The sequence below is a fragment of the Tamandua tetradactyla genome, chromosome 25 (genome assembly GCF_023851605.1).
Source record: "Tamandua tetradactyla isolate mTamTet1 chromosome 25, mTamTet1.pri, whole genome shotgun sequence".
NCBI lineage: Eukaryota > Metazoa > Chordata > Mammalia > Pilosa > Myrmecophagidae > Tamandua > Tamandua tetradactyla.
This window is the reverse complement of record NC_135351.1, coordinates 13,911,544-13,925,853: the sequence shown is the minus strand read 5'-3', so window position 1 is coordinate 13,925,853 and position 14,310 is coordinate 13,911,544. Positions and strand designations below refer to the sequence as shown.

At 41.8% G+C, this 14,310-nt stretch overlaps 1 protein-coding gene and 1 pseudogene across 1 annotated transcript in view; both read right to left on the bottom strand.

Annotated features, from left to right (window-relative positions):
• The window catches only part of SYCP2L (synaptonemal complex protein 2 like), a 124,346-nt gene that overhangs the window by 62,471 nt on the left and 47,565 nt on the right, over positions 1 to 14,310 (bottom strand). The window contains exons 13-17 of the mRNA XM_077143315.1: positions 14,233 to 14,285; positions 13,562 to 13,607; positions 10,345 to 10,437; positions 10,186 to 10,246; positions 5,879 to 6,024 (exon numbers count right to left, since the gene is read on the bottom strand). Of these exons, the coding sequence (XP_076999430.1) occupies positions 5,879 to 6,024; positions 10,186 to 10,246; positions 10,345 to 10,437; positions 13,562 to 13,607; positions 14,233 to 14,285 (399 nt within the window). The remainder of the gene's footprint in view (positions 1 to 5,878; positions 6,025 to 10,185; positions 10,247 to 10,344; positions 10,438 to 13,561; positions 13,608 to 14,232; positions 14,286 to 14,310) is intronic.
• On the bottom strand, positions 748 to 3,663 carry LOC143668695 (splicing factor 3A subunit 1 pseudogene; annotated as a pseudogene).

Below are 14,310 nucleotides of genomic sequence, written 5' to 3'. Positions count from 1 at the left end.
CATCCTTATGGAAGACAGATTTATTTTATTATGGTAACGTATATATACCAAAAAAAAATTCCTATTAACCTTTTTTTCTCCTTTAAAGATCTTTTATGTATTAGAATCTTTCTTAAAAAAAAAAAAAAAAAAAAAAGATGGGGTGGTGGAGTGGTGGCACGGTGGCAGAGTTTCCACCTGCCTTGCCGGAGACCTGGGTTTGATTCCTTGCGCCTGCCCATGCAAACAAAACAAAACAAAAAGCTAATGGCAGCAACAATTTAATGACAAGCCCCAGCATTCCTCAGAGAGGAAGACCATGGCAAAAGTAGCTGTACAGTGCTACCACTGCCTTGGGCAAGTGGCCAAGGGACAAGTCTTATTACGGTGACTTCACAAGAAAGGTCCAAGAGGTTTATTGGACAGCCAGCCCGTGGCAAGATACAAAGTGATTAATGACAAAAGCAATCACATTCCATTAGCCATGTGCCACTTGGTACTATGAAACTGCCCCCGGGACATCTCTGGGCTCTTGTTTTCTAACGGGCAGCCCAAGGAAACAAAGTCTCTTAAACCAAGACCCTAATACAGGGATTCCAGAAATCGCTAGGAAGTAGAATGGCTGAGAAAGCCCTGCTGCACTTAGCAGTGTGGGGAAGGGGGTAGGGAGAAGAGACCATGCAGGAGCATACTGCATTTCTAAACACAGTAAGAGGGAGCCAGGGGGGCAAAGTGGCAGTGGCTGGAACCCAACAGCCGGTCTCTTTTCTACTTATTCCTCCCGCCTCTCTCCTTGAAGGCCATGTTGTAGTAAGCCAGTGAGTTGGAACCCTTGATGAAAATGCCCTCATATTGCAGCTTCTGCTTCCCTGCAGGCATGCCTATGGCTTCACGAATCTTCACCTTGATGACAGAGACCTGGTCTTTGAGAGAAAGGGTGAAGACCAGCACCTGTCCACTCAGTTTCCATTCCGCCTTACCCTGCGTGTTGGGCACCTAGACTCTGATGGACACTGGACCCTTGCTTCGGTGCAGGAATTCCTCCTCGGGCATGAGGCTGTTTCTGGTCTTCAGTTTCTTGGAGGTAGGCTCGTCTTCCATGGGAGGTGGAAGGTGGACGGGTGCCACAGGTAGATCGTTGGTACACTCATGGGAGATGAGCAGGATGCCATGATAGGAGGGGATGAAGAAGGCATGGGCACCATGTTGATCCTCCGCAAGTGGATGATGGGTGGCATGGGGGCTGTGCTGGTTTGAAAGGATGTATGTACCCTAGAAAAGCCATGTTTTAATCCTAATCCCATTTTGTAAAGGCAGCCACTTCTTCTAATCCCTATTCAGTACTCTATGTTTGAAACTGTAATTAGATCATCTCCCTGGAGATGTGATGTAATTGAGAGTGGTTGTTAAGCTGGATTAGGTGATGACACGCCTCCACCCATTCAGGTAGGTCTTGATTAGTTTTTTAAGTCCTATAAAAGAGGAAACATTTTGGAGAATGAGAGATTCAGAGAGAGCAGAGCAGAATGACATAGCCATGAGAAGCCGAGTCCACCAGCCAGCGACCTTTGGAGATGAAGAAGGAAAACGCCTCCTGGGGAGCTTCATGAAACAGAAAGGCAAGAGAAGAAGCTAGCAAATGATGCTGTGTTCAGGATGTGCCCTTCCAGATGAGAGAGGAACCCTGGCCGTGTTCGCCATGTGCCCTTCCACTTGAAAGAGAAACCCTGAACTTAACCAGCCTTCTTGAACCAAGGTATCTTTCCCTGGATACCTTTGATTGGACATTTCTATAGACTTGTAATTAGGACATTTTCTCTGCCCTACAACTGTAAACTAGCTATTAAAGTCAATTAAATTAGATTCCCCTTTTAAAAAGTTGTTCCATTCCTGATATGTTGCATTCTGGCAGCTAGCAAACTAGAACAGGGGTGATCTGAGCCTGGGGGCAGGTAGATCACAGAAGCCTTGGGGGCTGGGGCATGACAGGCACTGCTGACACACAGTGGTGTGGACAGGAGGCAGCATCACACGTGGTCATGGCAGCTGAGCTGGGGATGTTGGTGGCTGCTGAGCAATTTCATTGGGATCACCGGGGCCGATCTTCTCTTTGGTGTCATCTTCCAGCTCTAGGCCCTTGGCTTTGTGAGTGGCTTTGATCTGCCCCTGGAGGGTGATATGAGCCTGGGAAGCCTGCTGGGTCCAGCCATGCTTCCTGAATGGCCATCCCAGGTCACCTTTTTCTCTGGCTTCTGGATCTCTTCCTCACTGATCTTCTTTCGGATGGCAGTTTCCTCTACACCAAAGATGTCAGTATGCCATTCAGCCAGTTGTTTCAAACTGCTCTTGATATCCAGACTTGTCATGTATACACCTCATCATCACTCTACTTCCCACAGATGAAGCGATCCCACTGCTTCAGTAATGGGGATCCAGAAGCCCCACATGCGTGTGTTCCTGCATTTTGCTAGCAGGGATCTTTTCCCCCATGAAGGGATACACAAGAAATTCATCTAGAGCAGGCAGTGGAAACATCAGCTTAGAAGCTTTCAGGTCATAGTCCTTGCAGACAGCAACTTGGTCTGGAGTCGGGGGCAGAGGCATGGGTGTCTCAGCGGGTGGGGGCATTTCCTGCCCTTCTTCTTTGTCATCAGAACCCTCATCCATGTCTTGCACTTGAGGGTCCTGAATCAACTGGGGAGGAGGCTCTTCTACCCTCACCTGTTTCGAATCCTCTTCTTCAGACTCGCCCTCTGTCTCAGCCTCCTCTCTCCCCGCAAGCGTCTCCAAGCACTCCTGAATGAGCATTCAAGCCCCCAGTGCCTCTGAGGTTGTGGGAGGAAGGAAGTTCCCTTGCTCACTGGGCTGGAAGTCCACCGTTTCCAGCACCACAAAATTGTGCCAGTCAATCTATGCATAGACCACCTTCTCCTGCTCCTCCTCCTTCCTCTCCCATTCCTGGAACTTGGCCCACTCCACTCGGTAACACACCCAACCCGAAACTTTGAGGATTTTCAGCCTTTCTTGAGCTTTATAAATAAGCCTTTGGGTGGAATCAAGGCCTTGGTATGCTGCTCCACCAGCTTCGTGAAGTAACTGAAGAAGCTGTGCTGAGGGTGGAGAAAGTCAAACTGGTAATTGCACCAGCTGGGTCAGAAACTAGCACCCATTCCCAGCCACAAACTGAGCTGTCAGCTTCATCCAGGTTGAAGGCTGAGATGGAGGGTGGGTCTGCAATGAACTCAAACTCAGGAGGGAGCTCCTTGGGCACAATGGTCTCTTGGATTAACTGGCTTGGACCTTCTGGGGCAACTGCTGCTGGGTGGCTTGCTGCTGTTGTTGCATGAACTTGGGGATGGCAGCTGAAGGCTCCTGAGCCTTCCCCTCCTTGAACTCATTTTGTGGTGGTAGTAGGCATGGTAAAGGTCATGAGGGTTCAGGAAGTTGAACTTGGGGTTGTTGATCTCATTCTGTTGTATCCTAGTTTCAAATTCAGGCCCATTTTTGGCCGAAAAACTGACAGTCTTGTGAATGATGTTCCCTGACTTCTGGAGGAGCGTAATTAATTCCCACCACTGGCTTGGAAGGGGTAGAATCCTTTGAGGCTGCTTCTTGTGTTGGCTGTTCAGACTCAGTGATCATCGGCAGTGGTGGGGGTACCGCCTTCACGGGTCCAGCTGGCATGACTGCCATGCTCAGGCTGCCAGCCCACCTCCATGTCGATGAACAGTGTCACGTCAAGATATACTCCCAGCACAGATGGGACGATTCCTATCAACCATTTTTTAAGCGTCCATTCAGTGGCATTAATTACATTCACAATGTTGTGTTTCCATCACCACCATCCATTACCAAACTTTTTCATTATCCCCAAAACAAACTTGTACCCACTATGCACCAACTCTCCATTTCCCACAATCTGCTACGTCTATGAATATTCCTCTTCCAGATATTTCATGTGAGATTACACAACATTTATCCTTTTGTGTCTGGCTTATTTCACTTAACATAATGTTTTCAAGGTTCATATATATTGTCACATCAAAACTTCATTCCTTTTTAGAGCCAAATAATACACTACTCTGTGTGTATTCCAGAATGTCTTTAACCATTCCTCTTTTGATGGACACTTTGTTGTTTCCTCCTTTTGATTGCTGGGAATAATACCGCCATGAACCTTGGTGTATACATATCTGTTCAAGTCCCTAAATAGATATTTCGAAGCAGAGTTGTCTGGCCCTATGTTAATTCTACGCTTAACTTTTTGAGGAAGCACTAAACTGTTTTAAACACAGACTGTACAATTTTACATTCCCATAAGCGGCACACAAGGGTTTCCATTTTTCCACATCTTCTCTAAGTAAATACACTTAGTTTGTATATTTTCTTCTTAATAATAGCCATTCTGATGGTGTGAAGTGGTATCTCATTGCTTTGCACTACCCTAATGACTAATATGTTTATTGGCCATTTGTATATCTTCCTGGAGATTTGTCTATTCATGTCTTTTGCACATTTTAATCTTGTTTTTTCATTGTTGAGTTGTAGGAGTTCACAATAATTGGTTCACAACTATTTTCTTTCATTCCCTAGGTGTCTTTTCACTTTCTCAACAGTATCCTTTAATCTTGATGAAGTCCAGTTTATTTTTATTTTTATTTTTTTTTTGCTACCATATCCATTCTCTTTTGAGAGAGCACTTCGCTCTGTTCCCACCTTTGTTACATACCTCCTTCCTCCAGACCAGCTCTGGTTGACCAGTAATCTGCTCTGAACCACTCTGTCTTGGTGTATCCTCATCCTTTTTCCTCTGGCCCTAGGCTAAAGCCCATATTAACTCCCAATCTCACTTTGACTCTCCTGGCTGCAGGTTGGCCCAAACTCCAGATGCTCTACTCCCAGGACAATATGAAGTGTGTTCCCAACCACAGGATCTCTTTAACCTGGCCCCTTTTTCACAGAGACTCACGTTTCAGGAACTGCAATTAAGTCACATATAAATCCTAATTCTCCCCTAAAACATTTTTATTCACTTGTAATTTGGCTACTTTCCTTGAGTAAAGTAAATGCAAACCTCTGGTTTTAGGTCAATGCATATATACAATAATCGAGGGAGTTATTTTATATTAAGTAATTGATTCTCCTGTATTTCTAATCCTCATCCTCACCCATGAAGTTGTCTTTTCATAGGATGTCTGTGGAAACCATATTTGCAGAGCACATTATCTATAAAGTACTTTCATATAAACACAAAACCAAAAGGAAGCTGGATGAGATTTTCTCCCGCAGGTCTCTGATCTCTTAATTCTACTCACTATTGTCCTCACCATTTCCACAGTCTTTATGTCTTTTTGTTGCAAATTTCTCTGCTCTGCCTACCACTGCAATAGAGAAAGGCTTCCTGCTCTTACATGTAAGTAGGAAACAGAGAGACCGCGACCACTGCAGTGTAGAACAGGCTTCAGCCATATCCAATAAGACCAGTAGATTGAACTTTGAAAAAACTTCCTAAGAAACCCTCTTCCTAATCATTCCCTTGGATTCAAGAAGAGCTGAAAAAGGAAATACCAGAGAGCCCACAATGAGTGAAGCCCACTTCAGAAAGAATGTGGGAAGTTGGTAATGTTATCCTAGAGAAGTTTTCATTTGCTTATAATTAGGGGAATAAAGCACTTTGAGGTACAAAGAGGCTTTGTAACTTACACAGCTAAGACATGATATAGGAAAAGGAAGAGCTGAGATCAGAACCCAGAATGCTTGCCTCTTATTACACAGCATTCAAAAGATCAAGCCTTTTGCTTGACCCAATGCCCACAACCAAAATCCAAGAAAGATATTTGAGAGACCTGAAAGCATACTAAGACATTTTCAAATAATCAAAGAGAATGATTTCCACCACCTGTTTGTCTTCTCCTAAAGCTTTGATGGAAGCTTGTGAGATACTGAATTGCGAATCAAAATGCACTTCTATTTTTAACACTTCTTTGTTGCTGACAATAATAGGTTTCTCCAAGCAAACGCAGAGTATCTTTGTCTTCTCAGTTTCTATCAAAAAATAAAGTACATCAATACACTGAAAGGTTTTATTTTAAGTCTTATGATTTTAAATAACTGCCTGAGATTTGTCAATGGTTCAAATTTTTCTGTAGTAAGAATTTGAAAAGAAATCACATTAAATAAAATTACTCTGAAATAATTTCTATTAGATATATATCTGTTTCGATATCTACACACACACACACACACAATTTGTATTATGTGGTTGATCTTGCAGAAATAGGAAGTAATTTACCTTGCAGAAATAGGAAGTAATTTGCCTGAACAGCAAAGCAATGGAGGTAGTTTTGTCTTCTGCAAATTACCCAGTTGCTTTAAGACCATTTTGTGAATACAAAGTTACCACCTCCAGCAGGTATTTTGCTTCCCTATTACTAAATATGGTATCATTCATTCTCTCTCCTTCTCCCTGCCCTCCTTCCATACCTCCCCCTCCCTCTCCTTATCTCTGAGCATTACCCTCGATTTCTAGAGCTCAAAATAAAATTTACTGTTTTCAGTTTGGAAACATGGAATAAACCACCTCCATTTCAGTGCACTGCACTTGAAGGAGAGAAATGGAACTATCCCCACAAGAGATTTCTTGACAACAGTCCCCTTGAGTTTCTACCAGGGCATCAGCCCTTTAACTGGCACAGCGGTTTCAGAAGAGAAACTACCTTAGACCACAATTAAAATAGAGCTCAAGAACAGCCACAGGGTGGGCCACAGTGGCTCAGCAGGCAAGAATGCTTGCCTGCCATGCCAGAGGACCCGGTTTAGATTCCCAGTGTCTGCCCATGTAAAAAAAAAAAAAAAAAAGAATGAGCCACAATAAGTTCAAGCTGAGCTGGAAGCAGCAGGAGATAAAAAGCTGTACATTCTATGAAGGAGCAGGCAAAGCTCTTTTCCCAACACAATGGCCATGGACACATGTGGCTGCTGAGAATAGAAAAAGGTGGTCAGCACAAATTGAGATGTGCTGTAAGTGCAAAAGACACACCTGGTTGTGAAGACTTCGTACAAAAAAAAAAAAGACTGTAAAATATCTCATTAACAATTTTATATTAGATTACATGTTAAACTATTAATATTGCTGACCTGGTGGATTAAATATTAAAATTAATACACTTTTGACCCCTTCCTTTTTTAACGTGGCTCCTAGAAATTTTAAATTTTAATGTGTGTTGAATTTTACATTGAATTTCCTGAGGAGGACAGGGCTGGAGTAAGCTGTGATCCCTCAAAACCTGAATTGGAGTGGAGACTTAATCACTACAACAAAAATCCTGTAACAAAGTATTTCTGAACAATATACCAAAAGGCAGCAGCTAGCTGGTTGAGCCATAGAGTAAATGCAACCAAAAAATGTCAGAAGAAGCCCTGAGGGCTGCCCACGCCTCCATCAGGCTGGAAACAATGTCAACTTCTCAGCCAAAAAGGCTCTGGGTACAAAACTGAAGTCTTGATGCTTTTGCAAGGCCACTCTCAATTTCCTTGGCTATGAAAATGGAAACGCCTATCACTTCCATATACTGTGAGGCACTTTATAAATTATGAAGTCACACAGAGATGTGATCTATTAACACAGTCCGGAATATTAGTTTTGCCAAGTTGGTTCACGAAAACCACTACACAGTAGCTTTGGGATTTGGGGTTGATGAATTTATAATGTGGAGAGCAGTATTAAGGGTACCACAGAGGGGAAACCCCACGGAAGCTCTTATGAAAGATGTGTATTTCCTCAGCATAAATATCAATGACATTTTGTGTATCTTACATAATAAAGTTGCTCTTAATTCGTATTTATAGTTGCACTTAATTTACATTCCTAGAGAGATGGCTATAAGCCTTTACTATAGTTAAGAGGAAACGCCAACTCAACGTAAAATGTCTTTTCTGTTCTGTGACTGCCTCGTTTCTGCTGTTCCCCTTCCCACATTTCTCTCTTCTCCCAGCCTTCCAAAACCCAGCTTTTCTATTCCTCTTCCTTCATTCTCTCAGAGCTTCACTGGGAAAGCCTCCGTCACTTGCTTTAGCTCCTAACCTTTTCCTGTGTTGGTATGAAAGTATTATGTACCCCAGAAAAGCCAGGTTTTAATCCTGATTCAATCTTGTCAGGGCAGCCCTTTCTTTCAACCCTGATTCAACACCGCAGGGTGGAAACTGTGATTAGATTACCTCCACAGATTTGTGGCGCACGCCACTGTGGGTGTGACCTTTTGATTAGATGGAGATGTGATGCCACCCATTCCAGGTGGGTCTTGATTAGTTTACTGGAGTCCTTTAAAAGAGGAAACATTTTGGAGAGAGCCAGAAATAACAGAAGGCTCGGAGCCGACAGAAACTTCACAGCAGAACTCACACAGATATGGACACGTGGAGAACAGAGATATGGATGTATGGAGATGCCTGGAGCCCAGCAGACATCGCCATGAGATGTCAAGCAAGCCAGAACCTGGAGAGAGCCAAGGGAAGCCAAGAGATGAAAGCCAGCCCTGCAGAAGCAAAGTGAGGAACCCCCACAGGAACAGAGGCTGAAAGCAAAGGACCTGGGAACAAGGGACTAGCAAGGGACCAGCATGACATCCCAGCAGACAAAGCTGTTCTAGACACATTGACCTTTCTTGAATTAAGATGTCTTTCCCTGCATGCTTTAGTTTGGACATTTTCATAGGCTTAGAACTGTAAACTTGTAACTTATTAAATTTCCCCTTTTAAAAGCTGTTTCAGTTCTGGCGTATGACAATCTGGCAGCGTGTAAACTAATAACTCCCAATCTCAAATCCCCTTGATTTCTAATAATCCCCAAGAGGAGAAACTGAAAATTCCTGTGCACTGGAACAAATTCTCACAGGCACTGAAAAGAACTACATTGGGGAAAACTGTAAAAGACTTTAAAATGGACCCCAAAAAATGATGGGATGCCTCATTTCACATTCTCTGCATGCTTGCCAACATCTTTGAGCTAGTTCACACTCTGTAAGTTGGAGAAAACTGATTTTTGTCCACAGAAATGCAAATGAATTGTGTCTGTGGGAGGCAACTGTCCAGTCCTGCATATATTTGTAAATTAATTTAATCAGTGCCTATACGTGTAGTTCCTTGAATTCTCCTTGGGACTAGTTGTTACATCTTATTGGTTTCCCCATTAACTAATGAATTAGATAACATCTTTGACACATGTTCATTTTACATTTGAGGGTCATCATTGTGCATTTTTAAAAATTATCTTTTAACAGAATACTCAAGTTAATTCATATAAGCCAGAGTTTCCAACTAAGGGAACTCAGGACTGAAGGACTATTTTATCTTAAGTAGTCCCATGGGAGAGCCTCCAGTTAGACTTCAAAACTAGGCAGGATTTGTTCTCCCCAGGAGTTCTAAGAGGAGAATCCTGTTACAGGTTGTATTTCACTTTTCACCCTGGCTTCCAGGAAGCTACAAACCAAATTTGAATCTCTGTGGTAGTCACTGTAGATTAGCCCTCATGGTAGACATTTTCCTTCTTTTCTGTGGCTCCAATTTTCTCTCTCTCTCATTTTGGTGTAAAGGTATAAGCTGTCTCAAGTTCCTCTCAGAAGGAAGTGAGGTATAATATCCACAAAATTACATACTACTTCGTTTTAACCCCTTGGTAAACTCTATTAACTCAAAAAATGTTATGTGTGTGGAGTTACTTTCAAAAATATCCCATTAATTTTAAAAGTCCCAATTCAGGAATCCTAATGAGGGAAGATTAAAGTCAGAATGTTGAACTGGGATAAGAACTTATTTGTTTTCATCTAGAAAAGGGCCACTCAACCCTACCCACCAAATTGTGAGGGGAGATTTAAAAGGGGGCCAGAGGCTGATGTCTAAATAGAAGTGGCGACACATTCCCTTAAACTCTTTAATAGTTACCAGAATTCCCTGGGATAGGGAGGACAGCTATTATAACCACTTTACAGTGAATAAACTAGACAAGCGATTATGTTCCAAACCCCAAAATCACAAAGCCCTGTATCCTGCCCCCTTGTGCAATGCTCCATCCACTGCCCCCCTAACCTCTCCCCCTTCTGCCCAGGCACAGTAAATAGCTGCTCTAGAATTAGCTAAATATATACTGCAAATATAAACAGAAACAATACTCCAAACTAAATGTGGAATGGTTTAAAATTTTCAACTTACCTATTATGCTAAAGTTAATCACTGCTTCCTTGAAAAGTCTGACTGAATCCCACAAAGTACTCTTGGGGGAAAAAAAAAGGAAAGAAAAGAAAGACATCAGCACTTGCATATCAACAATCTCTGAGCACTTGGGTCTAATCAGAGACGAAACATCGTTACCTCGGTGTTGTCTATATAAAAAGTTATGCTCTGACTTCCCAGATTGAAATCAATCCAGAATTCCTCTAATTTCTCATCTGCTGGTTTTTTCACCTGTGAGAGAAGTCCGACATGTAGTATATAAATAAATCTTACGCGAAAGGGCCAGATGAAAATGATTCCTTTAAAAACAGAACTTACACTTTTCCAGGAATAGCACTAGCCCAGTAGTCTAAGGGCTTCTTTTTATTGCTCCATCCATTTCTACAAAGTAGGACAAGAGTTTCTATTTTATGTGACTGAGCCATTTCCTTAAAAGACTCACTACCTTAGCACGTTGCATGTTTAAATGTATCACATGACTCTATCCCGTGAGCTATCTTTTTTTTCTTTTTCTTTTTTGTAAGAATCACGGAGGAAACAGCTCTGTGGTGATGCAGTAACAATCCACACAGCCTATGGCTAGCAATCGCTTGAGAAGGAGATAGTTGTGATAAAATGTAATTTTTTTATATATCTATATTTTTTACATTTTACATAAAATGCCATCTATTCTGCCATCCAATAGAGCAGAGCTAAGACTTGAAGGTTTCAAAAGTCCTTTATTTTAACTGACTATTATAAAAGAAATATATGCTTACAACAAAAAAGGAAACATTTGAATTACTGATTATATATGTAGAATGGAATGATCATGTGTTAAGAATGTTTGTTTCTTTCTTATATTTTTAAAAAAAATTTAAAAATTAAGAAAAAAAGGGAAACATTCAAACAACATATACTGTTTATAGAAAATAGTAAAAATCTTCTAATGTCCCTCCCAATTTCCTACAGGCACCTCCCCACATGCGCCGTTAGCATGTATTTCATCCTAGATATCTTCTATGCAGATAGTAGGAAGTATATGTAAAGTTTTGATCCCCAGTGTAGGTTGAGTTACATTCCCCAAACACAAATAATCTTAACCCAAACCCCTGTGGGTGTGAACTCACTGAAAATAGGGCCGCTTGAAGATTTATATTTTTAGTTAAGGTGTGGCCCAACTTGATGAGGGGGGGGTCTTAGTCTGGATTAATTGGAGGCTTTATAAAGAACAGGGGAGTCACCAAAGGATAAAAGAGAGGACAAGGCCATGTGCCAGGAGGCCGATAGAGAAGTTAAGGGAACCCTGAAGATTGCTGGCTGCCAGCATCAGATGCTGCAGTCTTTGGGAAGAAAGCAAGGCCTGATTTTGGACTTCTAGTCTCTAAACTATGGGCCAATAAATTCCTGTTGTTCTATCAAAACCAGTGTGTTTGTTTATAATAACAGCTCTGGCAAATCGATACAGCTCCTAAAGATGGAACGAACACCAGGCTTAGGAGTCTATGAATGGCTTTTCCAATAAACAGTATTTCTTGGGCATCTTTTCTTTTTGTTATAATCGACTACTTTTTAAAAAATTTATTGAGAAATTGCCACACGCATACATTCTATACATGGTGTACAATCAATGGCTCACAATATCATCACATAGTTGTGTATTTATCACTATGATCGTTTTTTAGAACATTTGTCTTACTCCAGAAAAAGAAATGCAAAGAAAAAACTCATACATACCATACACCTTACCCCTCCCTCTCACTGACCACTAGTGTTTCCAACTACTCAATTTATTTTACTCTTTGTCTCCTATATAATTATTATTTAAAAAAAAATTTTTTGGGGGGGGAGTATATGATCTGGGAATTGAATCTGGGTCTCTTGTATGGAAGACAAGCATTCTACCACTGAACCACCTGTGTACCCCTCCCCCATTATTAATTAATTTATTTAATCTGTATTTTTTACTCATCTGCCCATCCTGGATATAAGGTGCATCCGACACAAGAGTTTAATTGCCTACTTTTAATTCCATGTTATTGGAAGCCAATGCAAGGGGTAAGAGGAAATGCCCTGACTGTAACTGATAGAATTTCAAAGTCCTAGAAGGAAGAACAGCCAAGCAGAGATGAGGAATCTTCAGCCTACCTGAGGACATACAGACAGAATGGAGATATGGGCATTAGTCCACCAGAATCAATTCTAGAGAGAAGGAATTTGAAGCATGGTCAAGGCATTGGAAGCTCAGCTCAGGGAAGCTGAGAAAGGGGCTCTGAATCCAAGACAGAAATAGTCTGAGGACATTTTCAAGACAAGTTCCAGAAAACCTCAGTTGAGTCAAGATTCAAAGACCTTTGAAGAGTTCATCCCTGAAACTGCAATTCTGTAGGTTGGGGTACTGTATTAGTTAGATTCAGTTGTCAACTTGGCCAGGTGAGCATACCTAGTTCTGTTGCTGCGGACACAGGCCAATGGTACGTGAATCACATCTGTTGCTAATTACATCTGCAGTCGGCTAGGAGGCGTGTCCGCTGCAATGAGTGACGTTTGACTTAATTGGCTGGTGCTTAAATGAGAGAACGCAATGTAGCACAGCTAAGCAGCTCCGCATTCTTCATCTCAGCACTCCCAGCTCAGCCCAGGCCTTTGGAGATGCAGAAAGAAGTCACCCCAGGGAAAGTTGTTGGAACCCAGGGGCCTGGAGAGAAGACCAGCAGAGACCATCTTGTGCCTTCCACGTAAGAAAGGACCTCAGTGGAAAGTTAGCTGCTTTTCCTCTGAAGAACCAACAAAATAAATCCCCTTTTATTAAAAGCCAATCCATCTCTGGTGTGTTGCATTCCGGCAGCTAGCAAACTAGAACAGATACCTTCATACAAAGGGCTTGGCTCCTCTAGAAACCAAAAGAAAGTGATGAAGTTCAACCTTGGACTACTGTAGTGAACTAGAAAGGCAAGAGCCTGGCTCCAATTGCTAGGGGTAGAGCTGGAAGCATCAACTAGGAGGAAAGATGTGAGGAAATAAGGAAATTGCTTTTTCCCTCCTGTCTAAACATGAATATTAGCTATAATTTAATAAGGATAAAATAGTACTAGGTTCTTGTAATTGACTGCATTTATACAGTATGGACCCTAAAATTCCTTTATCCAATAGTAACAGGAGAGCCCTGAAACTTACTAGTAATGCATCCAGGTCATAAGAAGAGAGAAGACAGGGAAAGTGACAAGAAGCTTCAGGGTCTGGGTCTCTAAGATAAGTTAGCTCTTTTTTTAAGAAGCCCTTCTGAGTAACAAAAGCAGAAGTTTCACCTATGTAGAACTAACTATTGTGCTTCACTAGAAACCATCCTTATGACCCCCAGGACAAACAAACATACCTCATGCCCATCGGCAAAAGCAGCAATGCACGGAAATGAGTAGACCCTACAAAAAAAAACAAACCCCATGGTTAAAAAAGTAAAATATGGGTGGACCCCAGACACAACTTTCAGATGTTCTACAACAAAGCATTTAAAGTGAGGGTATGCCATTAATTCTCTTTGCAAAAAGTATGGTAGGGAGTCTCATACCTGCAAATGGAGAGTGGCAACCATCAGCGTTCAAGCCAGGCTTACAGATTCTATATCTCAGCTCAGCGACTTGGCAAGATTCCCAGTAAGGGGAGGGAACTTGGCAATGTTCTCTCATCAAGGACTTAACCATCCATAATATGCCTTTCTCTAGGGAGCTCCAGTCTTTGGGAAATTGCCCTTTATAAAATCTATGGATCCCTGGAGGATAGAGTATTAAAAATATCCCAACTCATAAGTAAATAGGCTAAAAGATGGACTGAGATAATGTTTAAAGATGCTCAAATGAGTCATTAGGCAAACGGGGTTCATTTTCTGAGGTTTTTACTCAATAAACAACTCAGTAGGGCTGGGTAAATTATATATCCTAAACACTTTACTAAAATACAACAAAGCAGACCCTAGATTACTGCTTTAAAATGTTAGACATTTTCAGAACACAGCTAGTAAATGAAATAATGCTTAGAAAGACATCTTACCTTCTTTGGTCGCCGAGTCTGTTGTTCAGGAGATTGAGAAACTGTCTACTGTCCTTCAAAGTAAACAAGGCAAACTTC